The sequence below is a fragment of the Lipophrys pholis genome (assembly GCF_963383615.2).
Source record: "Lipophrys pholis genome assembly, chromosome: 4".
Taxonomy (NCBI): Eukaryota; Metazoa; Chordata; class Actinopteri; order Blenniiformes; family Blenniidae; genus Lipophrys; species Lipophrys pholis.
Genome location: NC_137637.1, coordinates 20,038,471 through 20,063,427, shown reverse-complemented (window position 1 = coordinate 20,063,427; position 24,957 = coordinate 20,038,471). Strand labels below are relative to the sequence as shown.

General features: G+C 40.0%; 2 protein-coding genes across 8 annotated transcripts; both read left to right on the top strand.

Moving 5' to 3' along the window:
* Positions 1–487: 487 nt before the first annotated feature.
* On the top strand, positions 488–12,111 carry dgkab (diacylglycerol kinase, alpha b). 5 transcript variants are annotated; one of them, XM_080462031.1, is made up of 25 exons: positions 488–626; positions 1,265–1,338; positions 2,113–2,202; positions 2,684–2,760; positions 3,066–3,210; positions 3,586–3,660; positions 3,798–3,847; positions 4,359–4,433; positions 4,558–4,674; positions 4,812–4,929; positions 5,094–5,182; positions 5,994–6,104; positions 6,194–6,292; positions 7,128–7,178; positions 7,691–7,764; positions 7,921–7,995; positions 8,085–8,170; positions 8,265–8,354; positions 8,470–8,630; positions 8,784–8,848; positions 8,953–9,043; positions 9,126–9,303; positions 9,584–9,704; positions 9,922–9,982; positions 10,775–12,070. In XM_080462031.1, exons 2-25 carry the CDS (start codon positions 1,266–1,268, stop codon positions 10,853–10,855), a joined length of 2,253 nt encoding a protein of 750 aa, XP_080318157.1. In that variant the 5' UTR covers positions 488–626; position 1,265; the 3' UTR covers positions 10,856–12,070. The 5 variants fall into 5 exon arrangements, with proteins under 5 accessions (XP_080318157.1, XP_080318159.1, XP_080318160.1 ...); XM_080462033.1 differs by lacking the exon at positions 2,113–2,202 and having other exon boundaries at positions 497–626; positions 10,775–12,111; XM_080462032.1 differs by lacking the exon at positions 7,128–7,178 and having other exon boundaries at positions 509–626.
* A 3,408-nt stretch (positions 12,112–15,519) lies between these two features.
* LOC308108747 (putative nuclear hormone receptor HR38) lies at positions 15,520–21,901 on the top strand. Of its 3 annotated transcripts, XM_080461944.1 has the most exons (8): positions 15,531–15,677; positions 17,109–17,944; positions 18,502–18,631; positions 18,887–19,050; positions 19,171–19,373; positions 19,466–19,644; positions 19,742–19,815; positions 19,912–21,893. In XM_080461944.1, the coding sequence occupies exons 2-8, from the start codon at positions 17,111–17,113 to the stop codon at positions 20,002–20,004; spliced, it is 1,677 nt and encodes a 558-aa protein (XP_080318070.1). In that variant the 5' UTR covers positions 15,531–15,677; positions 17,109–17,110; the 3' UTR covers positions 20,005–21,893. The 3 variants fall into 3 exon arrangements, with proteins under 3 accessions (XP_080318068.1, XP_080318070.1, XP_080318069.1); XM_080461942.1 differs by having other exon boundaries at positions 15,520–15,677; positions 19,742–21,901; XM_080461943.1 differs by having other exon boundaries at positions 15,534–15,687; positions 19,742–21,901.
* Positions 21,902–24,957: the final 3,056 nt, after the last annotated feature.

Here is a 24,957-nt window from a genome sequence, read left to right as displayed (position 1 = left end):
TTGAAATGCACCGAAATTATGAAACGCATAGATTATGATTGAATAAGATGAATTAACGTGATTCAGTCCACGTTACATTTATATAAAATTCGTAGGTCCGTTTATCATTGTTTAATAATCTGTTGCAATTTGGCCTTCTAGTAAAGAGGAAGACATTTGTGTGGTTCTCATCAAAGATGCAAATCGTAGACTACATAATTTGATATTGTTATTACACTAACAGTTTAGAATCATTTCATTACAATCATTATAATTCACTCTTGTTGCGCCTACTTGTGAATGAATGAATGAATGAATGAATGAATGAATGAATGAATGAATATACAAAGCTGTAGTATGTTTATGAAATGTACTCACATGTTTGCAAAAAGGTACTAAACATCAACCAAGTGTGCTTGCGTGCGTTTGCGTGCTCGTGCGAGGCGGTGCCACTCACTGTAATTATGTCGCTGAAAGCTCCTCCTCCGTCCTCTTTAATCCCTCTAGTCCCGCTAATACCACAGCCGACAGTCACAGACAAGTACCAGCCTCCGAGCGCCAGCCACCACTGGTCCCACCCGCAGAGCTCCGTGTCCCGGACAGTTTTGACTGACTTCTGCTGCTCTCTGGAGATAAACAGGGACAAGGTAAGAAACCCGGGAGTGCCCAGCTCCAGTGACACTCCTATCTGAACACATATGCTGCACTTAAAGAGAGAAACAAGTAAAAAAACAAAAGAGGTCTTATCACACTGTAATCTTGACTGATGGATGCTCCCCTTTAAAAACAAAAGCTGCTATTAATTTATGAATTGCTGATTAAACTGATGGGGTGTTACAGAGGGGATTTAACAGGAAGCTTTTACCCGCATAACCAATATCCGAATAGACTTTGGTTTTCTCTGTGTGACACCTCTCTGTAACACAATCTGTTGTGTTACTACTCAAACTGTCATATCCTCACATTTTTAAGGGTGGCAAAGTCAGCTAAAGTAGGTCAGAAGTTTACTAATGGCTCATGGGAATACTCAGTTCAGCCAGACTGAATAGCAGCTACTGCTGATAGTTACACAAGTAGAGAGGCGTGTTAGAGAAACTACAATCAGAAGAATGGAGGCAAACCAGTTCATGGAGTCACTGCAATATCACTCGACAATACAAGGCAACAACAAAAACAAAAAAGCCCTGCCTCCTTGTTCCTGTAACCTCTTCTGGAGGGTGACATGTAGCCCCAGAGTTTACTGTTGTCATCCATTCAGTCTGTACTTTTCTCTTTTCTCCTCCAGTATGGCCTCATCTGATGATACAGAGGGATCATTGACTCCTGTGGATTTTATTGAACTGCAGTATTACATGGAATGTAAGCTCTCACTTTCTCCACCATTTCAGCACATATGGATGCAATTTTTGTCCTCCTATATAGTAAGAGTTTGTTGTTACTTTGCATCAAATGAACTCACAAAATATAATGTGTGCCAATGACAAAGCCAGTAAACTCTGTGAGATTTAGTTCAAATTTGATCCAGCTATTAAATAGTGCATTAACGTCAGTGCGTTGTTATCCTAAAATACATTGGAAAAATGTAAGAATATACTGAGGGCCAGGGACCATTTGTCATCATTTGTCTGTACTATACCTGAACATAGTATATATAAATACGGTATAATAAAGTAATAGCAAGATAGTAAGCGCATGACAACCACTAAGAATAAATGTAGGCCATTTATGAAGGCAGAGAAACAGAGATAAGAAGAGTGTAACTAAAGTCAAAGTCCAATATGTACAACACAAGTTCACATTGCCAAATCAATCCGTCTTCTCTTATAATCACTGAGTTGATTGGTTTTCAGTTTGTATGGCTCGAGCTCAAGTGTGTCTTAAATACTGCTGCAATTAAAACAAATGAATAAAAATAATTGGATTGAAAGGATTCGTTTTGAACAGAGTACACAGGCGTGTGTGCTTGTACATAAAGCTCTTGTACTTGCTCGCTCACTCACTGGCTTTGATGTGGTTTCAGTTACTTTTTAGACATGCAATCGATATCAAATTATTAATGGAAGCAACTGTAATCAGGTGGCTTCATTCATCAGTATTGTGAAATAAATAACATGGAAATTCTGTCCTATTCAGGCATTCGTCTTCACAAAACAGTCCCTTTACTATCTTCTCTGGAGAATGGTTCAAGCAGCCTCACAAAAACACAAACAACATCTTCAAAATGTGAGTGTAGACTGCTGCTCTGGGGCCAGAGCTAATGCAGAATTACATAGACGTGTTGACAGGAAACAAAAAGTGGGCTAAAAATATTTCATGGTCTACTCAAAAGCTTCTAAAGAAATGAAATGGGTCTGTAGGCTTTGAGTGTTGGTGGGGGTAGAGGGCTTGCACGTTGGATAATGGATGAATGGATAATTACACATGTTCCTCTCTGGATGTGGGGTGAGGCAGCACCGTGGGTAGCCTCTGACTCTGTGTCTGCTGCAGGTCACGATCTCACATTTAACACATGTTTTAGCATTCAGGAGCTAATTGGTGCACACAACAGACACAGAATCAGCCTCTGCACATCTCGCTTCTGCAGTGGTTTTGGAGCTTTTATCTCTATGAGTCATGTCACATTTTTAAAGGTGTGAAGTTTTCCTTGTGTTTTTTTTTTTGTCATATATTCTCTCACATTGTGTCCTCACTGATGTTTTTCTAGACAGCAGTTCAAGAGTAAAGGATGTGATTAAAGAGTTTCATCCGGGGGGTCGGCTGGCGCAACACACCCATGGAGAGGTATCTCTCTGGTTTTGGACACTTACTTGTTATGTTCTATGAATATATTTGTAGGACCTTTCTTGAAAGTCACTGTAAAATTGTGAATAAAATGGAAGTTACTTATTGTCATCATTTCCCAAAAACGAATAGTTTGGCAGTCCCATCTGCTAGCTCATAATAGAGATTGACAGGAACAAATAGGTTTAAAAAAGCAGATTTAAGTTTTCTCTTTAAAAACTAAAACTATCTCCATGCGGATGTTTATACGTCATTGTTTGAAGCCTCTTTTCTCAGCCAGCAAATGTTTTGATTTCTCTCCTCAGTGTGTCGATGCCGTGGGCTTCTACCTCTTTCTCAAAACCTATCTAGAAGTGGATGACTTCCCTGCAGATTTCTGCCAACGCCTTTTTCGCTATTTTCAACATGTGGACCAGGATGGGTGCACCAAGGGCCCGGTGCCCAGAGAAGGTGAAGCACTGTGAAAGAATGATTTTCTTTCGTCAGGGGTTTGGAGAAAAAAATGCAGTCCTCCTCGTCTCTGAGCTCGGTTGGAAATGACATTCAGAACTCTCTGTGAATAATCAAAGAAGGAATAAAAGACACAAAGACCACTGTTTTTAACGCCCACCTGTAGGGTTTTTTTTTGTTTTTCTTCTTGTGCTCTTTCGCAGGATTGGATCTGTAGACTGAGTTTTGGAGATTAGTGCAGCTGTTCCAATCATAAATCCATCATAAAGTGTTGACTTTTATTCTGCAGTTCTAACATAACATCTTGGCAACGTGCGTGCAGCCTGTAATGAAATAAAGGTTCACAGTGTGGTCAATGTGTTTGTTTTCTTCCAGGTCGGGTCTTTCTTCGAGATGTATCCTGTTACTTCTCAGTGCTGGAGGAAGGACAGCCACGGGAAAAGCTTGAATGTTAGTTTCATGAACATTTTGTGACAAGCTCACTGCAGTGCAGCGTAATACTTATTAGCAGCTGCCATTTGAATAACATGAGTGATTTCTAAACATTCAAAGTGAACATGCATCATTGACTGATTTTCTTATTCTAGTTACATTCAAGCTTTATGACAAAGACTGCAATGGACTCCTGGACAATTCTGTAAGTCTTAGTTTCTTAAACATCTGCACACTTTGTAATGGTTTAGAGAAACATTGACGATGCTTTTGTTCTCAGACAGCATGTCAGTAATTGTTTACTTTATCATATCAACGCCTTGCCATGGCACTCTTAACAAACAACATCAAATCAACATCAAACTCATCTTGTTAGTCCCAAAATAAACATCATTGTCAGGCAGTATTTATGTAGGGTATGTTTTAACTAAAATTCTTAAACATTAGTAGCAGAGAAAATATCAAGACACCAGACAAAAGCATGCAATGTACATCTTATTGTTGACTTTTAGTTTTTAGAGTCTGTATGTAAACGACAAGTCCTTACTAATGCAAAGAAACCCAGGCTTACTAGCTATTGATAAGGTGCCTTTATTGAACTTTTATTGCCATAGCAGACTGGATTGTTGATCTATTGTGTGCATGCCACCTGGCTTTTCTGATTGCATCACAGTTTCTCCACACACTGATTAATAAATGTGCCGTCCCTCCATCAGGAAGTGGATCGTATCATCGCCCAGATGATGCGAGCTGCTGATTACCTGGGCTGGGATGTGACTGAACTCAGACCGGTATGAGGCTCCTTTAACATGCTTTTCTGTTTCATTCCCACATGATTTCTTACAAACTCACTCCCTGTGGCACACACAGATCTATGTGGTAATTTTGTGAGAAACGAGCCTTTTGATCGAACAGGTGCTCAAAGAAATGATGACTGCAATGGACGTGGACAACAGTGGGACCGTCACACTGGAGGAGTGGGTGAAAGGAGGCATGAACAATGTGCCGTTACTTGTTCTACTTGGGCTGAAGGTGAATAACAAACAGTCGCCAACACAACACTCGACAATTTCTGCAACTCTATTTAATGCCTCAGTGACACATATAAAGTGTGCTCTGCTTTTAATGCAGTCCATTGTGGGCACTGTTTTTCCTCTTGTCACGAACAGATGACTGAGCGGGATGGGCAGCACATTTGGAGGCTGAAGCATTTCAACAAACCAACCTACTGCAGCGTGTGTCAGAGCATGCTGCTTGGCCTTGGGAAGCAGGGACTGTGCTGCACCTGTAAGAGCTGATGACCGCCAGCAGGAGGCAGCCGTGCACCTCACATGTTGTATAGATGACACGAGCGTTTTACACCTTACTTGAAGTCTGTTTTATGGTTCATTTACAGTGCAGTTACACAAAGAAAATATGCCACATAATGCTTTTTTTTCTCCCCCTCCCAGGTTGCAAGTACATCGTCCACTCTCAGTGTGCCAACAAGAACCCTGAACCCTGCGCTCGCACTTTTGTTAAATCTAAAAAGGACATTGGTGTAAGAAGTGCAGTGATCACCTTTCATCTCTTATTCCCTCTGCTGATTTGGTTCAGATGTCATTTTTTTTAGCTTCAGCATCATGTTTGCAGCAATGATATATGTTAAATTCTCTGAATACACTGTGTTAACCTCAGTACTCTACACCTTTGCTTACCAACAACCAAATGGCAGTGACTGTAAACGCATTAACACAGAACATTACAGTTAATAAGTGCAACCCATCCATGTTTTATAAGTGCGGATTACATCTGGATCATGCTGCTCTGTACAGCTGTTAAATGTCCTAATTTTGCCAAAGCTCATACAGTGATCTGTTCCTGCTCACAGCTACAGAGTCACAAAATCTGTAATGGAACTCAACAGTGAGCTTCCTAAGTTTTCCTGGCTGTTGTTGGAGGCGGAGTTATCAGAGTGCTGTTGGGATATTTGATCTGATGATGCACTTCTGCCAAGTCAGTGTTTAAACGAGAACTCATAAATCTGCAGCTAGAACTTCCACAGCTGCTTTTTGGAGGAGGGTGTGGTCTGTGCTGATTGTTATGAAGCCAACATTTTTGTCAGGGATAGGGATTCAGGGATAGGTTGTCGTGTTTCGCTGCTGTAATGAACATGAACCAGGAATTTTCAGACTCGTCTAGACACGAGTGGAACTATCTGTGAAAGCAGCACAGCCGCATCTCAGTTTGACAAGCCGATTAAGTTAGTGGCATTGTGACCTAAAAAAGTTCATAAAATAAAAACGCACAACAGACTGAAGTTGATGTTGTAGGATGACATTTCCCCTCTTGTGATCTCCTCTCTATCACAGATTGCAGCTCATGACTGGATCCAAGTTGACTGTAAATCCAACAAGTGTCAGGTCTGCCACAAGAAGATCAAAACTTTGGCCGGGAGGCGTTGTGTGTGGTGTCAGGACATGGTGAGGACGGAACTTTTGCGTACTTTTGTATGCGGCGGAATCAATGCATAGCATAGTTATGTGTTCACTGTTATGTGTGTCTTTTGTAGCGCCACGGAGAGTGCATTTTGGCTGGCATCTCGACCTGTGACTGTGGGCCACTGAAAGACCATATACTACCTCCATGGGCCATATACGAAGTTTCAAAGGTTGTATGGATATAAATGCAACATTACGTTCCTTCTGTCAATCAGGATTCCCTAAAGTCCAAATCTGCTCTTTTATTAACATTCTAAACAATTAATCTTCCCTAAATGATACTTTGAAATGTGTGGCCTATTATTATCAGAATTGGTAACACCCCTAACAACAAGAGTAAGAGCAATTGTGGAACTTTTCATAGAACTTGAGAGAGAGCTGAAGAAGAATTTAAGCAGTAGAGAAATTAAGTCACCAATAAACTTAGCAACAGTTTCCTTGGCTTTTGTTGAAAAAACATGAAGTAGCTGACATTTTTGTGATGCCACAAACAGATTTGATTGATCCCAACTAAAATCAAAATGTTTTTTACATCAAAGTGTTTTGCAAACTTAATTGGGAACAGTGAACAAGTATTGTCCTTCAGCCCTTGGAGTTAATAGTCTAATTGTTACAATTACTCTGACCATGAAATCAATCTAAATTTACTTTAATGATAGTCACGCAGCAGCATGGTGGTTAGATGCTCTCCCCTCCCAGCAAAAGATTCTCACTTTGAGTTTGGACTTTTCTGTCTTGAGTTTGCATTTTTTCCCTGCCTGTGTGTGTGTGTGTGTGTGTGTGTGTGTGTGTGTGTGTGTGTGTGTGTGTGTGTGTGTGTGTGTGTGTGTGTGTGTGTGTGTGTGTGTGTGTGTGTGTGTGTGTGTGTGTGTGCGAGCAATAATCAGCAACAATGATGAATCAAATCAGTGGGTGCTCACAGGATTGCATTAATGTGGTGTTAACAGATTTTGATTTTCTTTCATTAATCTGAACCATTTGATTGCTGTCGGCTCTGTGCTGCAGGAGGAGGACACCAATCTGTTGAATGTCACTCTTGACGGCCACGTCCTGCAGGTCCGCTGTCATCAAACAATCACACAATCATCAGTTATGTCCTTCTCTGTGCTTTCTCTTCCTGGATGCTTCAGATCTTCTCTCTGAATCTAATAAGAGATCTTCTGATTCTGTTGCTTCATTTTAGGAAGATATTTGAAAATCCGATATTATGAATTTTAAAGATTGCGTAATTATTATTTTTTTGTCTTCGATGAAGTAATGGAAAGAAGTTGATTAATGATTTTATTTGATTATTATTGCAGTTGACTTTAGTTCAACTTATCATATTCATACTCAATGAATAAATGCTGCTCACACGTTTTGTGACTGGCACTTGTTGTCGTAGTGGCTGCTGTTGAATAAAAGTCACAATCTGTAACTACAGCATACAAAGCTCAATGTATGTTGTCCTAAAGATCACATGTACAACACAGCAATTTCATACAAGAAAACAATACACACATACAGGTGAATGACCTTAAAAGTGCTGTAAATGTGAAGAAATAGTTTTCCGTGTGCACTTTTTTCAGATTGCTCCTATTCAAAAGACCCACCCTCTGCTGGTGTTCGTTAACCCCAAAAGTGGAGGAAAGCAAGGAGAAAAGTAAGCAGCACACGGCCTTTTATGCCATTAATGTGACAACAGTGATGTTAGCACAGATTATCAGTATCCTCACAGCATACAGCTCATAGCTTTGTATTACTACATAATTCTACCTGAATAGAAACAAATTTATATTTCTTGTTTCTTTCTGTGCAGAGTGCTGAGGAAGTTTCAATACCTGCTGAATCCTCGTCAAGTGTACAACCTGTCCAATGGAGGTCCTGCTGCTGGGTACAGTGCACTTCTAATATATTGATACGTGCGGTTTAAATGTACCACCACCTGAACGGCTGTTTACTCATGTTGATTTTCTCTTTTAGGCTGCATTTCTTCCGTAATCTGCATGAATACAGGATCTTGGCGTGTGGTGGAGATGGTACGGTCGGTTGGATCCTGGGTGCTATAGGTATTGCATGTCCCTCTCGACATCCAATTAGCTGACAAAAAAGCCCAACAAATCTTCTGCCAGGCCAGATGACCTGTGACCCTTGTGATTTCAGACAAAGCCGACCTGCCGGTGCATCCTCCTGTGGCCATCCTGCCTCTGGGCACCGGCAATGACCTGGCTCGCTGTATGCGCTGGGGGGGAGGTAAAACAGTCAGCACATTAACTGTAAACACATGAAAGTGTCACTCTGGTGTTGGCAGTGTTGTTAGTGCCTTCTGTTGCACAGTCAGATTGTTTATGTTGTAATTTTATCAAAGGCTATGAGGGGTCAGACTTGAGAGAAATCCTGAAGGAGGTCGTAGCGAGCACAGTAATTACCATGGACCGCTGGAGCATCCAGGTGATACCAAACGACCCTCAGGAGGCAGGAGACCCCGTACCCTACGAGATCATTAACAACTACTTCTCTATTGGAGTGGTGAGTCATAAACTCTGCAAGGAGGATGAATGAAATAACACAGCATGATTGACTGACTGCTTTGAACGCACGTTTTCATTGCAGTGTTCAGAAATATGAATAAAAAGTTTAAAATATGACTCGATGAGTTTCCATCTGTGTCATTGTGATCAGGATGCCTCTATTGCTCACCGTTTCCACTCCATGAGAGAGAAACACCCCCAGAGGTTTAACAGCAGGTAAAAGAAGTGACTCTGTTTGAACAGAGTTGTTTTCCTTCTGAGAAATGCTTCCTACAAACGAAAAAGTAAAATGCACGTTTTTTCTCTGTGCCACTTTCAAGAATGAAGAACAAACTGTGGTATTTTGAGTTTGCCACTTCTGAGACCATCTCCTCTTCCTGCAAGGGGCTGAAGGATTCTCTGACTTTTGAGGTCAGTATTTTTATGACTCGTCGAACTGTTTGATTGCGGCTAATAATTTCATTATACTGTTTGACTGTGTTTGTGACTACAGTGCTCTGGGAAACATTTGGACCTGAGGAACACTCTGGAGGGCATAGCCGTCCTCAACATACCCAGCATACACGGTGGCTCCAACCTCTGGGGCGAATCCAAGAAACCTGACGGTGCACCAGAGGCGCCGCTCAGTGAGGTCATCACTGACCCTGAACTTCTGAAAAACGTCTCACAAGGTGATCATATTTTCCTGCACATGCTTAAATGACTGAATGTCATCACCAGCAAGTTCACACTGTCTGCAGGTGTTCAGATATCGGTGAGGTGTTTTTCTTTTTTATTAAATATCCAACAACCTCTTTGAACCTGACGTGTGTGTGTGTGTGTGTGTGTGTGTGTGTGTGTGTGTGTGTGTGTGTGTGTGTGTGTGTGTGTGTGTGTGTGTGTGTGTGTGTGTGTGTGTGTGTGTGTGTGTGTGTGTGTGTGTGTGTGTGTGTGTGTGACGCAACTCTTCAGATATGACCGATAAACGTTTGGAGGTCATAGGGCTGGAAGGAGCCATGGAAATGGGGCAGATTTACACTGGACTGAAGAGTGCAGGACACCGGTTGGCACAGACTTCCCAGATTACCATCAGGTTGTGAGATTTTACAAACCTGTTTATAACAAAAATAGCCCGGAAACTGTACAGCGGGAAGACAATGCTCATGATTCAAACATTGTCTGTGCTTATTGTTTTAACTATTTGGTGAGGGGTTCGTCTCGTTTTAATCCTCCACACGATTGGGCTTGTACATGACTTCCTGTGAACTACAGTATAGTTACGTGTTGCTGTTACTCACTCTTTTGCGCAGGACAATCAAAGCGCTGCCTATGCAGATTGATGGGGAGCCCTGGATGCAGCCTCCATGTACCGTAAGTATTACGTTACCAGTCCAAGCCTGTGTGGAAAGATAAGGCTCGGATGTTGTGAAGGAAATTAATAGAAGCCATCTCTAATTTCATAACTGTATACTTATGCTTCTTGAAGATGAACCCCTGTGTCCATCAATTTTCTTTGTGGTGAAAGAAAAGTACCACATGACTTCTCAGCTTTTAATTACTCACAACTCAAAGTAGATTGATTTTAAAGTTGTCATATTATTAGAAATTAATCATGATTTGAAGGTAGGTCTGGCCACATTATAAATAGGATGAATTAATCTTAATGTTCCGTCTCTGGAGAAAAGGACACGGCTGCGATACAAGAAGTGTGTCTGTAAACAAACTGCTTGAAGTCTCTGATTTTGTCCCTTCATGTCATATGCAAACACTGAGCTGGTGTTTAACGTTCCGACTTTATATTACTGCTGTGCAGAACAAAGTTGATGTTTGCCTAATCTGTGTACATCACTTGAAAGAGGAGTCAGCTAATCAGAAAATCATTAAATCCTGGATCTCTATTTCCTGTGTTATATAACACACGGTTTTGCTTTGGAAGGCAAAACATATAATTTATGACAATAATTTTGTACATTATATCGTTCAGACTCCTACTTTTAGAAAGACATTAAAGCATTTGAACCATAGGACCGTATTTATTAATGCAGAAGTCTGAGTGTTGTCTGTCCCATAATGAACAATAATTAATAATGCTCATCATTTGAAGAGATTTACTGCAATAGAGTGCTCATATTTGTAATAACAAACAATTGTGATCAATTGTAGATCCACATCACTCACAAGAACCAAGCGAACATGCTAATGGCTCCACCAGCTAAACCAACTGGCTTCTTTCATCTCAAGTAAAGACACGTCCCCACGACATGCTCCAGTCTTCTGAATGTCCCCAGTGTCGGCACCAAAACAGTGTGTACCTGTGTATTTTTATATCATCCCGTTGTAATGTGCATGTATATGAGCATAATTATACTAGCATAATTCCTGCTTTGATTTTAAATTATTGCTTGCACTAAAAGTCCTAATCTAAAGTAGAGTTTTCATCAGTCTAATTGCTGCTATATTGTTCCAATTCAATGAGTTATGTGACTTTGAATAAATAAAGCAAAGCATGTTGTGTGTCTACATCTTACAGATATATACATGCATTTGCAAACAGTACTTTATGCTGTGATGTTTATGTGGTAAATCATATTAACGGGGTGTCTTGTTGAGTTTAATCTCTTTGTAGTGAAGCTTCCTTCTTTACCTGGTGTACCGCAGCTGACAATACTGTCACGGTAGATCAACAACACTTTTTTCTTACAGATTCTTAGTTCTGGGCATGCTCGATAAAGCTCCTTCTACTTCAGTGAATTTGACATTCCTTTGTGTGTAATATATTAACCCGTGCTCGACATCACAAGTATAATCTGCATTGTTGTTTTCCTGTCTGACCGCCAAATATTTATATCAGCATTGTAAAGTGATTTGTAAGAGTAGACAGTAAATACACAGACATCCTGAGATACCTAATTTATTGTAACGGAAGTTCAAATGTTGAAGTATTGCAATAAAAGAATCTACTTCGTGTTGGCAGAGAAAGACATATGGTAAATATTTGGTTTTAATTGATGTGCACTATGTGTCTTAAGCTTTCAGGTTTTGTGTTTTACTTGGTATACTTTATGTAATAAGCTTTCTCATTTATTCCTTGTCTTTTCTTAATGTAAAATTATTTGTCTGTACTTAAAATGTGTGTTGTCATAGTAATGATTTTCCACTTTCCGAAATTCTGATGAAGCCTTGTTATCACTGCATTTGAGATTTTGCTTCTGTAATTATTGTTTGAATATTGTTGTTATACAGTATCACTGCTCAAAGTGTTTTCCAGAAATGTAGTTACACTGCACTGAGAGAGGCTGTGAGGTACAACTATATGCATATTAACATAGAAACACATTACTTTTTGATCATAGAAATCCTTCTACGGATCCATATGTATAGTAGTAGAATTGCAGAGTCCAATGAGCTAAGTGTGACTGCCATCATTATGTGAGAACCTGCAGACGCCATGACACTTAGAAATAAATAAATAAATAAATAAAAATGGCTGTTTTATCCTCAGTGTGGTTTTTCACATGTGTGATTTTGAACTGTGGTAGGCAACCGAAGTGCCCAGAGAAAACCCACACCCACAGAGGGAAAACATGCAAACTCACTATTATACTAACAGCGAGAGTCGTCGGTCCAAAGGACTGACTCTCCGGCTGTGAGGCCAAAGTGCAACCCCAGTGCTGATTCAGCCAAAAAAAAAACAACTCGTAAAACCAACAGACTTGTTTATTTTGGTGTTTAGAAGAGAATTAAGGTTTCATTTTAAGTCGTGTTTTCAAATGCAGCAAATTGATGTAATTGCATTTTACATACCGGGCCTTAAAAACAAATACTGTAGTATTAGTGGAAGTTAATGACTGAATGAATGACTTTTTATTTTATTTTTTTATACCTTTTTTTTTTACAAGTTGATACTGTCTATAAAGGCAGTAATATGCATTTTAATGTAAAATCCACAATAAACATCACACTGTGTAGAAAATAACAAAATTATATTTTAATGAAGATATTGGCAGTAGCAGCATATTTTCATGGTTAAGAGCAATAGACAGATACATTTATAGTAAAAACAGGATTAACGATGACAAAAGCTTTACATGTAATCAATAATTCAACAATGTAAAATATTTACGTGCTTTTCAGTGATTAGTAGTATCGTAAAGCTCGTTGAATATTTGGTTAATAAATATATTACAGGCTGCACACTTACTAGATTTCTGATTCTAGGCTGCTGAGATGTTCCTGTTGCTGATGTGAGCCTACAGTGAGGCAGGCTTTGTATGAGTGTGGGAGGGAGAGCAGGAGGACACGTTCAGAGGTGGTGAAGAAGAAGGCAAAAAAGGTTCAGTGCAACCTGTGTGTAATACAGTTGGCATGAGTATAAAAAGTGGCTGATGATGAAGGAAACAGCAGAGAGAAATTGTGAGAATCTAATATATTCTTGAAGTGAACCTATATAGGCCGCGTGGTTAGCTCTCTCTCTCTCCTCATGATACGCCACACCAGTTTTGAATTCGGATTGGGGGATCTTTCTGTATGGAGTTTGCAAGATCTTGCACAGGTTTTCTTCGACTTACAACATAAAGGCTTGTATTTTTCAGTAAATTAACTTACTTTGAAGAGTCTAAGAGTCAAATAATCTTATGTATATTATGCTCACATGTCATATTTTTAGTGGCAGGGGCAGCCCCGAGGTTAAAGAAGCAAACTTTATCGCAAAGGTTCACAGGTTTGAATCCGTGTGCTGACAGGTTACCAAAGAGTCTGCTCCCCAAGCGCCGCACTGTGGCAGCCCACTGCTCCTAGTATTTCTAATGATGGTTAACTTTGAATAGGATGCGTTAAATGCAGACAAGTTCTGTCCTCAAAGGATCTCCAAAATGTGTTTGCTTTTTGTCTGTCAACATATGAATTTCTTGAAATGACAAGACTGGCAAAACACAGAAAGGTTTTATGTCTATCTCTTGTTACTTTATGTTCACATAGACAACAGCATCAAGTTCTAACCCCCTGTAATTACCTCCGGTAGTTTGAGGCTGTGTTGGCAGTCACAAGCTGCAGGTTGAATTTGTGTTACTTGTCACCCTGAATGATCCCTCTCACTACCTCCACACAAACTGAACAAACATCCCCTGGGAGGATTCAAGTGTTAGTGTGCGTGTTGTTTTTTTAATGGTTGTTGTGGAGAAGTCATGACATAAGAGGTATTAGGTGATGGTTAAATTGATGTTGACAAACGAATGTCTACAGCTGAGGCCGTGATAGCCATAGTGTGAATTCTCCAACGGTGACCTTGTTGTATGGAAAGAGCTACTGGCTATTTCAAATGCCTTCATTTGAAAGTATAAATAGTTGCAATTTTCATGTTTTCTGAGGCATAATAAGGACGTTTAGCTGGAGTGCATCTCACCTATGTTTATCCTTGGTTGTGCAATAGTGAAACAGTGAGATGGTTAAAAAAAAGAAAAAGAAAAAAAAAAAGTTGAACACAATACAAAAACCTGAATAAAAAAGATCAAAATTAGCTTTATTCAGGTTCACCATTGACAAATCTGTCTCATATATTGGCTACGAACAATATAAATGTTTTTTTTTTTAATAGTTCAATCATGTCATAAGATTATAAAATCAAAGTTGAACAACATATAGCTTCCTAAGTTTACCTTGAAGTGCATCTGTCTCATCGTCGGCTGCTTCCAGAGTAAAGAATGCAAAATAAACAGACAGAGTGTAAATAGAGATACTTGCTTGAGCACTTTGTTGTTTTAGTTTTACACCATGGTAAGACTTTATTTGAATTAAAAACGCCAAATTTTGCATTTCTTTTTCACTTCTTGGAAAATGATGATCATAAAAATAAATTATAAAAACACTACAAAAGTATGCAAAAAGGCATATGTAATAAATATGTAGATGTAGCATTTATTCTCTCTTTTCTCTTCATTTAAGCTTTTTTTGATCACTTTTGGCTTCTTTTTTCATGTGTTGGTGAGCTTTCCTTTATCCTCTACTTCTGTCTGCTCTATCCAACATACCTTTTTTAAATCATGCTTAACCATAACTGTTTAAAGAATTTGACACTGTGAAGTTTATTTTGAGTTGTTTTGACAGGTTAGTCAAGCCATAAAATATCAAAGCATCTCTTGTGTGCCTTGAAGAGTTTATATTAACATTAGAATTAAAGATGCTGTGTAAGATCTTTATATTTTCATTTTGAACTGTTTTCAAAGCCATCTTGACCATGCAAAAGAAAATCTGTAATTAACTGTAAAAATTACATTGAAGTTGTCTTTTAAAAGTTACATTTATTTAAAGTTACAACTCAGCTCATTATTGCGAACTTCTAGTTTTTTCCCAATCTGTATAGAGTGTGTATAAACATGACTTCAATATCTCCATGCATTTTTTGTATGCTGAATTATAACACAAGTGAAATATGGGGGAAATAAATTGTTTTACATTGATTTTTTTAAATCTCTCTTCTGAGTTGTGAATTTATGGTCGATATAAACAGTTTCCATGAGTTTTATGACAACAAAAGTAACATTTTCTGAAAAAACACTCCTGTGTTTTGTAGTTTAGTGTGTAAAAACACTCCTCAGCGGTGTTAAATAAGTGTAATATCTACATTTCCATTCATAAACCGGCTGCACCCCCAAACCGAGGTTATTTTTAGCACTTTTCATCCAGTAATAGTCCCACGTGAGCGCCGCTGTCGTGTTCGGTTTATAATTAGCACGCGCGCTCCCTCCGCTTTTGCGTCAATGGAATCCCGTGTTTGCGTCACGCGGAAGTACGTCTGTGCCGAACGCCGCGCTGATTGGCCAGCGCCCCGGAACGTTCCAACGCCCGTTTACCATGTTTGGGCATAGACCCGCCTTTTTGTCGACGCAGCCAAAATAAAACAAGAGTGCATGGAGTCGTCTGCGTTGGTCTGACCTAGTGTGTGTGTGAGAGAGCGTGTTTGAATGAGTGTGTGTGTGTGCTCCCAGCAGCTGGCAGAGGTGACATTCATCTGTTTCCTTGGTTTGGAATAAATGAACATCATTGCAATCCGGATATTTACTTGAACCAGGTGAGTCGAGGTGAGCTTCGTGTTTGTCCGCTTTTTCTTTTCTTTTTTTCTTTTTAGATCTACTGGGCTTTATGCATCTGTATGAAAACTTCTGTGTTAAGGTGAAAGGATAGTGGCGAGGCAGTATTAAAACGTTTGCAGCTGCTTTATTCACACTTTTGGACGTGAACTATTTGAAAGTTTCCACCTGTTTCTCTGTTCTGTCTCCCTGAATACCTTTCAGAGTTATGACTCAGCTGCAAGTTTATTAAATGGAGCACATGTTCATAGAACTAGTTTAGTCGACTTTATACAACAGTTCTGAACTGAATCCTTCTTTCTGAAGGCAGTCTGTCTGTTAACATCAGTTTGACTTTGTGAAGACCAACCTCATCATATTTTTGTGAGTGGCATACAGGATACTACCATGCAGCACTATATGTGCAGTTCCAAGTATGGAGTGTGTATGAATACTTTAATAAAGCATATTCTATTAAATCTCTATGCTTACTATGCAAGTGCCTTATTCATATATTACTTTAGAACTGCACGACAACTCATTGCCAGTTAATTTCTTTTTTCATTTGTACCTGGCAGATCTAGTGTATATACCTGAAAGTGTTACAAGTTTGTGCAAGATCCTCTGTCTGAGGTAGCAATTGCATGTATCCCAATAACTCATGATTTAACATGTTGTAATACATATTTTACGACTGAGGTCTGCCACATATGAGCAGACATATAAGGCACAGTGCATTTATAGGACATTTTTAGCATAAATCAAATGTAAATTGTAACTTTAGGTTAACTTTAGTTTTGAAAAATGTTCTAGTGAAGTAGAATGTGCATCGAGTTTGTTTTGAAAAACCTATACAAGTGAAGAAGTTGGCACACTTGTGGATACACGTCCATTCACCAAGCCATGCACACACACACAGACAGGCTTTGCCATCTTTCTCGTTTGAGCTGGCATTCAGCCCACCCTGAAATACAATCTGCAACACTTCCTGGTATAGCCACTGTGGAAGAGGGTTGCCCTCCATTGAATGATGTTTTCAGAGTCTTAACAGTCTGTAACACAATATCTGCCAATATCTCTCTGCATTGTTGAACCAACCTTTACATTTTCTAAAGACGACTGATTGGCCCTGAAGCTAAGGAGATGGCATGCTGGCAGAAATGAAGCAGTGCATATTCAAGTTGTTAATGCTGGCTACTGTTTTTTTTTTTTTCCTTTTAAACCACACTTGGGTTTATGTTGATATGTGATTATGTTATGTTGGTTTTCAATGCTTTTATTTAAAAACAATGCAAAGAAAACTTTTTAAGCAAACTTTTTCTTTCAAAACCTGTCTTACATATCTTAACAGTAAATATTACTTATCTTACATGTGAAAACATTTTGATTTCTGCATTTTCGGTAGTTTTAAATATTGCTGTCTTCTTTCCTAGCGATGCCCTGTGTACAAACCCAGTATGGATCCCTGCCCCATGACAACTACTTCAGCTCTGAGTTCTTGAATCCTGACCTCAGTGCCAAACTGGTGATGGACATCAGTGGCCAAAAGGACCAGCTGTCTACGTCTTCACTGCCCAGCATCAATACCTTGGTGGGAAATGGTTACTTGGGGGAGTTTGATGCTTACTCCTGCAAGATTACCACCTCTCCTCCTGCTTCTACGGTTTCATTTGGCCACACCATGGTAGCTGAAAGCTCCTGCCCTCAGATGCAGAACCAAGGCTTCAAGCTGGATGATCTCCAGGTGTATGGTTGTTACCCAGGATCCTTTGCACTCAGCTGCCTTGATGAAACGCTATCATCATGTGGTTCTGACTATTATGGCAGCCCAGTTTATCCCACTGCTTCCCCTCCAACACCAGGCTTTCAGACTGAGTCTGCACCTGTCTGGGATTCCCCTTTCAGCCCCTACCCCACCGCGCCGCCGTCCTCTGTAGCTGAGAAGTCTGCCATGGCGCAGCAGCTCTCATTTTTCACCTTCAGCCCCTCGCAGGAGCAACACTCTCCATTGGGGCAGCACCAGGAGCCCCAGCCCAGCCAGGAAGACCCCTTCTTTCTGCCTCAGCAACACATTTCCCCACTTCATTGCCCTCCCATGACTCTGGAGCATGGACATCTGGAAAGCCCCAGGATAGTAGAAGGGTCCATTATGTCTCCTAAAAACCCAAATCAGTGCTCCAGTGAAGGCCGCTGTGCAGTTTGTGGTGACAATGCATCCTGCCAGCACTATGGTGTCCGTACGTGTGAGGGATGCAAAGGGTTTTTCAAGGTAAACTATTACAATAAGTAACAGAGCATAAAGCACACTATTACAAGTTTATTAAACTGATTGCAATAATCTTGCAATCATTATGAGTAATTATTATTAATAATAAGAACATAAACTCATGTTAATTGTACTGACACTGATGGAGCAGTGTCAATGCTATATTTGTAATAAACTATAAAACACTGCTGCTCATTTTGGTCAAATGTGACAAACTATGTCCTCTACAAAGCAATAAGCACTATGTTTACTACTCCCATATAGAACATAAACTGGTGGCAAGATGATATTAAATCATGATATTTAATGAATAAACAAAAAGTTAAGACAACTCTTGTTTATTCTTTATTCAATATGTTATGAAAATGCTCCTTATATATGGCAGCAATGTAGGAGTTGTTTTAGGTCAGTTTAGGTGTTTTTAAAACATGCAAAAAGTGCAAATCATTTAGAGATATTGCACAGTCGTGAGTTGTACGCATGCTGACATATATGATTGTCTTTCACAATGTCACATTTTTTGCAACATTTTAATAAAATTCTTGCTTCTCAATTTTTAGCGAACTGTCCAGAAGAATGCAAAGTACGTGTGCCTTGCCAATAAAGATTGTCCTGTGGATAAGAGGAGGAGAAACCGCTGCCAGTTCTGTCGTTTCCAGAAATGTCTTGCAGTTGGAATGGTCAAAGAAGGTAAGGCAATGTCGGCATCTCCTAAAGCTTTCAGTGACGGATGCGTGTATGACGATGACAAACCAGGCTTAGCAATGACAGTCCAGTGAAACCAAAGCAAGGAAGCACAGACATATGCAACCCAAGCTTTACAGTGCCAGCTGTGGAAAAAAAAAAAAAAAAAGGGAAACTGAAACTGTAATATCAGTTCGTTGGATGCAGCCACGGCCATGTGAGAGTCAAAAACATGTGCTCGTCTTCTTGTCCCTCTCTCAGTTGTTCGCACTGACAGCCTGAAAGGTCGCAGAGGTCGCCTGCCCTCCAAGCCCAAAACTGCAGTCGAGGCTTCGTCCACGACCCCGAGTGTCAACATCATAACTTCTCTCGTCAGGGGTCAGCTAGAATCGAACCCGACCATCGCAAAGCTCGACTACTCCAAGGTAAATCTCTCCACTCGCTGCCTGTAAAGATGTCATTTTATTTTATTTATGAAGGCTGCATGGAAACGTGAAATCAGTGAGATTTACAGGTATCTCCCTCCCCTCTCTTTATTTGCTCAGTATCAGGAGACAGTGGGCAACTTGAAAGAAAAGGAAGACGCCGGTGACATTCAGCAGTTCTACGACCTGCTTACCGGCGCCTTGGATGTGATAAGAAACTGGGCTCAAACTCTCCCCGGATTCAGTGATTTCTGCACAGAGGACCAGGAGCTGCTTCTTGAATCCGCCTTTGTGGAGCTCTTCATTCTCCGCCTAGCATACAGGTGGAGTTTCTTTTGTAGAAATTTGTATCATTTCAACACGTCAATTACACCCTTCAACGCTCTAACTGCAGCAATGCTTCAAAACTGTGCAGGTCAAATCCAGAGAAGAATAAGCTGATCTTCTGTAACGGCGTGGTTCTCCATCGACTGCAGTGCACTCATAGTTTCGGTGGCTGGATTGACTCCATCATGGACTTCTCCCAGAACCTCCACCGCATGAATCTAGACATCTCTTTGTTCTCCTGTCTTGCAGCACTGGTCATCATCACTGGTACGAGCATTTGTTTGCTTTTCCCTTTGGTGAAATCTTTAGTTGGATGTATATATTTGGAGCTTTGTTTTTCATTGGAGCGTCTTCTACCCCCCAGATCGTCACGGCCTGAAGGAGCCCAAACGGGTCGAGGACTTTCAAACTCACGTCATCACTTGTTTACGGGAGCATGTGAGTGGAAATGGATCAGAAGCAAGCCGAACACAGCCCAACTATCTTTCTCGTCTCCTGGGCAAACTCCCTGAACTGAGGACTCTCTGCACACAGGGCCTGCAGCGCATCTTCTACCTGAAACTGGAGGACCTGGTCCCCCCTCCACCAATAGTGGAGAAAATCTTCATGGATACATTACCGTTCTGAAACAAAACGAAATCCTTAAAGGGGTGTTTGTAAATAATAGCAGACACAGGAGGAGGAAAGCACCTAATGAACTCATGAACTTCCTAGCATGCTGGTTTGTATGCGTACCCGTGTCTGTCTTTCAGGAGACCATTATTTTTCTAAGAAGCTTTAGATTTGATTATGGCTTTCACGAGTACTATAAAAGATCCATTTCAGATCTATAGTAACAACGTTTCAGGAGTCTGTTTATATGTGTTTGTTTGCATTTTTAAAATCACTTTTTTGCAGTGCTATTTCTGTGGATGTTGTCATGCTCTGCAGCTTATAAGACATAGATATTTGGGCAGATGCAATGCAGTACTAAATACTGAGAAAGACACTATTTTATTTTTTCAATTTCAATTTCTAAACCGCTTTATGACCCCACTCAGAAACTGAGATTGTAGATTGTTTAGTGAAAGCCTCGGGGGCAGATCACACCTCGAGTTTGTTGAAAAAATGTTTTTGGAGTCCGCTGTTTCAATAGGTAAATATTTACTGGGATCTTTCTATCACAAAATATAGTTGTAGTCCTTAATGTGCTCCTGCGAAAGGTCTTGGACCAAAGTTCACCAAAGCTTTTGATACTTCCAGGTAAAACCCTTAATGCCTTAAGCTCAAGAAAATGTTGTGCCATCATCTTGTCCTGCCTTTTTGCTTAGACCGGACTACTTTTGGACAGCTTGTAGCTGTGATTACGTGCTTCTTGGGCTGTTAAGAGTGAAATTAGAAAATGCTGCATAACAGTGCCTTTCATAAAGCCCGAGCTTCAGAGCGCTGCAATAACACTACACAAATTTTCATTCCAAGCATCACATACAGCAAGTCCCTTTTTATTACAAATATAGAAATATATTGCATCCCTATCAGTGTTATGTTCATTCTACAGACATTTCTAACAGTTTATGTCAGAGGCACATTTTGATATTACATTTCTGAGGTATATGGATGTTGATACAGTTTGACAAAAAAGTGTTCGGTGCTATACTCTTAAAAGTCTGAAAACAAGAAGGTCTTGACATTTTATTAAGTATGTAAAATAGGCAAATCCTGTTCACATCCTTCTGAGGCCATAAAAGTTACAACTAGTAACAACTCGCAATACCCATCCAGCTCCACACCAAATTGAAATCAACTCTTAGACACAGCATCGTTATTGGTCTGTACGAAATTCAACTGCATAGTCAGATTTTCATTCATGCATCATCTGTACTGCTTAATCCCGTGCAGGGTGGCAGGGTGCTGTAGCCAATCTCTATTTACAAAGGACAAGGTCGGGTAACACCCTGGACAGGACGCCATGGGGCAAACACACACAGAGACAGTCAACCCCATACACCCAAGGGAAATTTAGGGTCACCAATTGTCCTCACATGCAAGATTTGGGAGTGTGGGAGGAGCTCAAAGTACCCGAAGGAAACCCATGCACACAGTGGAGAACATGCAAACTCCACGCAGGAAGGCCCCGGCAGGTATATAAACCTGGACCTTCTCGCTGTGAGGCAGATATTTCTCCTTTGAAATCAACTGGTTTTGTGTTTTGGCTGCAGATTTAGTTTTGAACCTATTTGTAAGACTGTCCAACTGTCTTCCACCTTTTGTTTCTGATTTGTGCATTTTTTACTTGTTTTGTTTTTTATTTCTATGAGAGCTAAAGAGATTTTCTTAAGTGATTACAGCAAGGTGTGATCACTAGACGAGCAGCTACGAGCACTTCTAACAGTGTTCAAACAGTACGAAGAATACTTTTTTTTCCTACTGTACGTGTTTTGTTTTGGACATGTGTGCACATTTAAGATACTGTCAGGTCTTTTGTTATAATGGTGCAAAGTATTGAGGCAAGAAATACTTGACATTAAATTCTTTTGAAAATATGACTTGATTTCAGTGCTTGTGGTTGACCCTGTGGTTTTAGCCTTTTCTTAGCTTGTTTGAATGCCCGTTGTTGGTTTTGATTATTACCACCGATCTGGGGGGAGTAGGACCATGCACCGCTCACTGTTGCCAGGTTATGGCCTCATCTCTTTACCGTGGTAAATATGATGAAGATGGTACAGTGAGGCAGTAGATGAAGCACAGAGAGGAAACTTTATGTTGGATTGTTAACGGAATCAAACTAAGACGTTCACCCATGGTAGTAAATATAGTCTAAGATAGCATAAGATATTTTTAACCTATTTCTTTGAGTTATAAATGAAGTTGTTTTCTTAAGGCTAACAGAAGTATATCGACATGACAACAACAACCCTGAAATTATTTATTTAGACATCTGAGCATTGTTTGTTTATTGAAGTACTGAGTGTCATTGTCTGTCAAAGATTGAATATGCCATAACTCATTTACTGGTATCAAAAGGCGTATTGCTTATTGTTATCGACATTCATATGTGTGTATAATGGGCATGTTTTAAATGTCTTCTTGCTTTAACACACATTATAATGAATGTTTCATCACGCAGCTCTACAGAAAGCCTGATAACAAGGCCCTCATTACAATCATGTGTTGTACCAGGGAGATATTTCAAACATGCAGTGGCGTCGTACCCAAAAGCCTAGCTTGGACAACCATGGCCGATTGAGCCAACGATGGGATGAGCCCTTGTACCACTGATTTATGGGACTGACAGAAACCCACAGTGGTTATTAAAGAACACTGACAGCATAAACTACATTTAATTTCTGTATTTAATGTTTTGTAGTGTTAAATTATCTACAAGTTTATGTAGACAGGCAGGCATGCAGGTAGGCATGTAGGTAGGTAGATGGACCTTCTCTAGTGCACTCAGAACAAATCAAGAATCACTTGGCTCTGGTACTTTTTTCAAAAGACATAAGAGCTGGTCTTGCTACAGGGACATGCTACATTACCATTGCAAACATATTTAAATGCTATTGTTACCCTTAATAGTAAAAGATCAGTGTGCTTTAATATACCCTCACAATCTGTTTTATTATTTCCCAGTATAGAGTATGTCAGCCATATCAGTGGAATTAATTCATGGCAGGGAAGACAAATATACATAATCTATAGACGTGTCCTCAAAGTCTATAATTTGTTTCTCTGTCAGTGAATAATGTGCAGAAAACTGAAGCTTTATTTAAGGAAGGCTAACAGTGCTTAAAGTTCTTGATCAACACTGTGATGAGAAGTAACCAAACAAAGTCGATTCAGTGAGTCGATGTTTTGTCAAACATGGTGTTAATGTTGGCAACATCCTTGACCAGAGGAAGACGACACCATGCCACTCTCAGCCACAGCAGACTGCGGCACCGAGTGCATTCAGCCACTCGACATTTGATCCTACTGTACACCACGTACCGGTCAGCTGGATTTTGGTGTTGGCAGACAGAGTGGAAAAAAAAGGGGACAAGGGGTGAGAAGAGGAGGAGGCTATTTGCAAGGCAGCTTACAATGAGGCCTTCAATATATTATAAAGTGGCAGAAGTGCTTCCCGAATCAGATGTAAGGAGAACAGCAGGCAAGTTTAGTTTTGAAAGGAGAATTGACATGAATCCAGTATCAATATGAGTGAGTCTTTATCTGGTTGCCGAACTCACTGATGCTTCAATCCTTTTTCACTCTGATCTGCATCTTTTTATTCTTTACGGTCACATATCCATGACAAGCCAGGCATGTTGCCTCAAAATACATCCTCCTGTCAATATATCTCATGTTTGAACTTGCGCTGTTTCTTGACACCGTCTTTTTCCAAAAGTGGAAAGCTACCATCTGGAGCTGCCATTGGCTCCTTAACTTTTGACCTGACATGCAACACTCCGCATTCAGGGACAAACTGTGGCCTGACACCGCTCACCCAAGAGGTGTGTTCTGACAAGTAATCTATGGGTTGTCACAGTGATTTGTTGTGCGAATATGCTGAACTTGGTGTTTTACACATTGCCGCTGTACTTTTTGTATTCATGAGTGCCAAGTTTGAAAAGATTATATATTGAATAAGCAAGAGCTACTGTGTGGGATTTCCCTGCATGGAATGCTTTATAGACAGTTTAATTAGTGCTATATCAAGTATTATGAGTATCCATATCAAAGATTGCTATTTGATGTTCTTTTCCCAACGTATCCAGTAACAAGCCATTACAACAAACTAAAAAAATTGCTGCATCTCTGTCTTGTTCTCTTAACCAGCAAATACGTTTATCGCAAGCATAATCTGAAGCTGTGTCCATGCTTTTGTTCTCTTTTTTACATCATGTATCTTGCAAATCGCGGATTATACAGTATAGCAGGGCTGGAGAATGTTGATTATTGTAAGGGTCACAATAATGTCTTTGTGTCTATGAGAAAGCCAAATTGCGGAGGATTGGAGAAACTCATTTAATGTAAAGAGCTATTTGAACAGCTGTAAATGGAGATTATTGAATCAAAGTGCTTGTTTTTTTTAATTTATTTTTATTTTTACCTTTAAATGCATTTAGGTTTACAATAGTTAAGAAATAACAGCTCATCATATTGGGTTTAAATATGATCCATTTGCCTTCTTGCCTGCTTTCCCTTCTTCCTGCCATTTTTGGAAACTATCTCATGCACAACAAAGATGGCAGAGGGCCATGTGCCTCCAAAGCCACCAGTTGCCCATGTTTAGTGAAAAGCAAATCACCAAATAACTGATGTGACTTCAGATGATTTTAATGAGTGAATCAGTCATCAGACACTTTCACATAGCTCCGCTAATGTGTGTCATAGCAGCATTATAGTAACACAGTTACTTATGTGCTGGTTATCATTGAAGGAGATGACTGAACAGTAATTTTAGAGATTGCTTCACAGTGCTGCTAATATGTGAAATAATTCTACTACGTTAGCAGTTCACCAACGTTTATGACAACAGTACTGTCATTCATGAACAACTGTGGCAAGTTGTTCTGACATTTGATAGCGAGACTGGAGACGTTTTGCAGATGCCTGTAAGTT

Coding starts and splice junctions, on each gene's coding strand:
- LOC308108747 (XM_080461942.1), top strand. CDS start 17,111: ATGCCCTGTGTACAAACCCAGTATGGATCCCTGCCCCATGACAACTAC. Junction 19,051..19,170: donor CAAAGCTCGACTACTCCAAG/GTAAATCTCTCC, acceptor TTATTTGCTCAG/TATCAGGAGACAGTGGGCAA. Junction 19,374..19,465: donor ATTCTCCGCCTAGCATACAG/GTGGAGTTTCTT, acceptor AAAACTGTGCAG/GTCAAATCCAGAGAAGAATA.
- dgkab (XM_080462031.1), top strand. CDS start 1,266: ATGGCCTCATCTGATGATACAGAGGGATCATTGACTCCTGTGGATTTT. Junction 7,179..7,690: donor TTGACGGCCACGTCCTGCAG/GTCCGCTGTCAT, acceptor CACTTTTTTCAG/ATTGCTCCTATTCAAAAGAC. Junction 8,849..8,952: donor CCCCAGAGGTTTAACAGCAG/GTAAAAGAAGTG, acceptor GCCACTTTCAAG/AATGAAGAACAAACTGTGGT.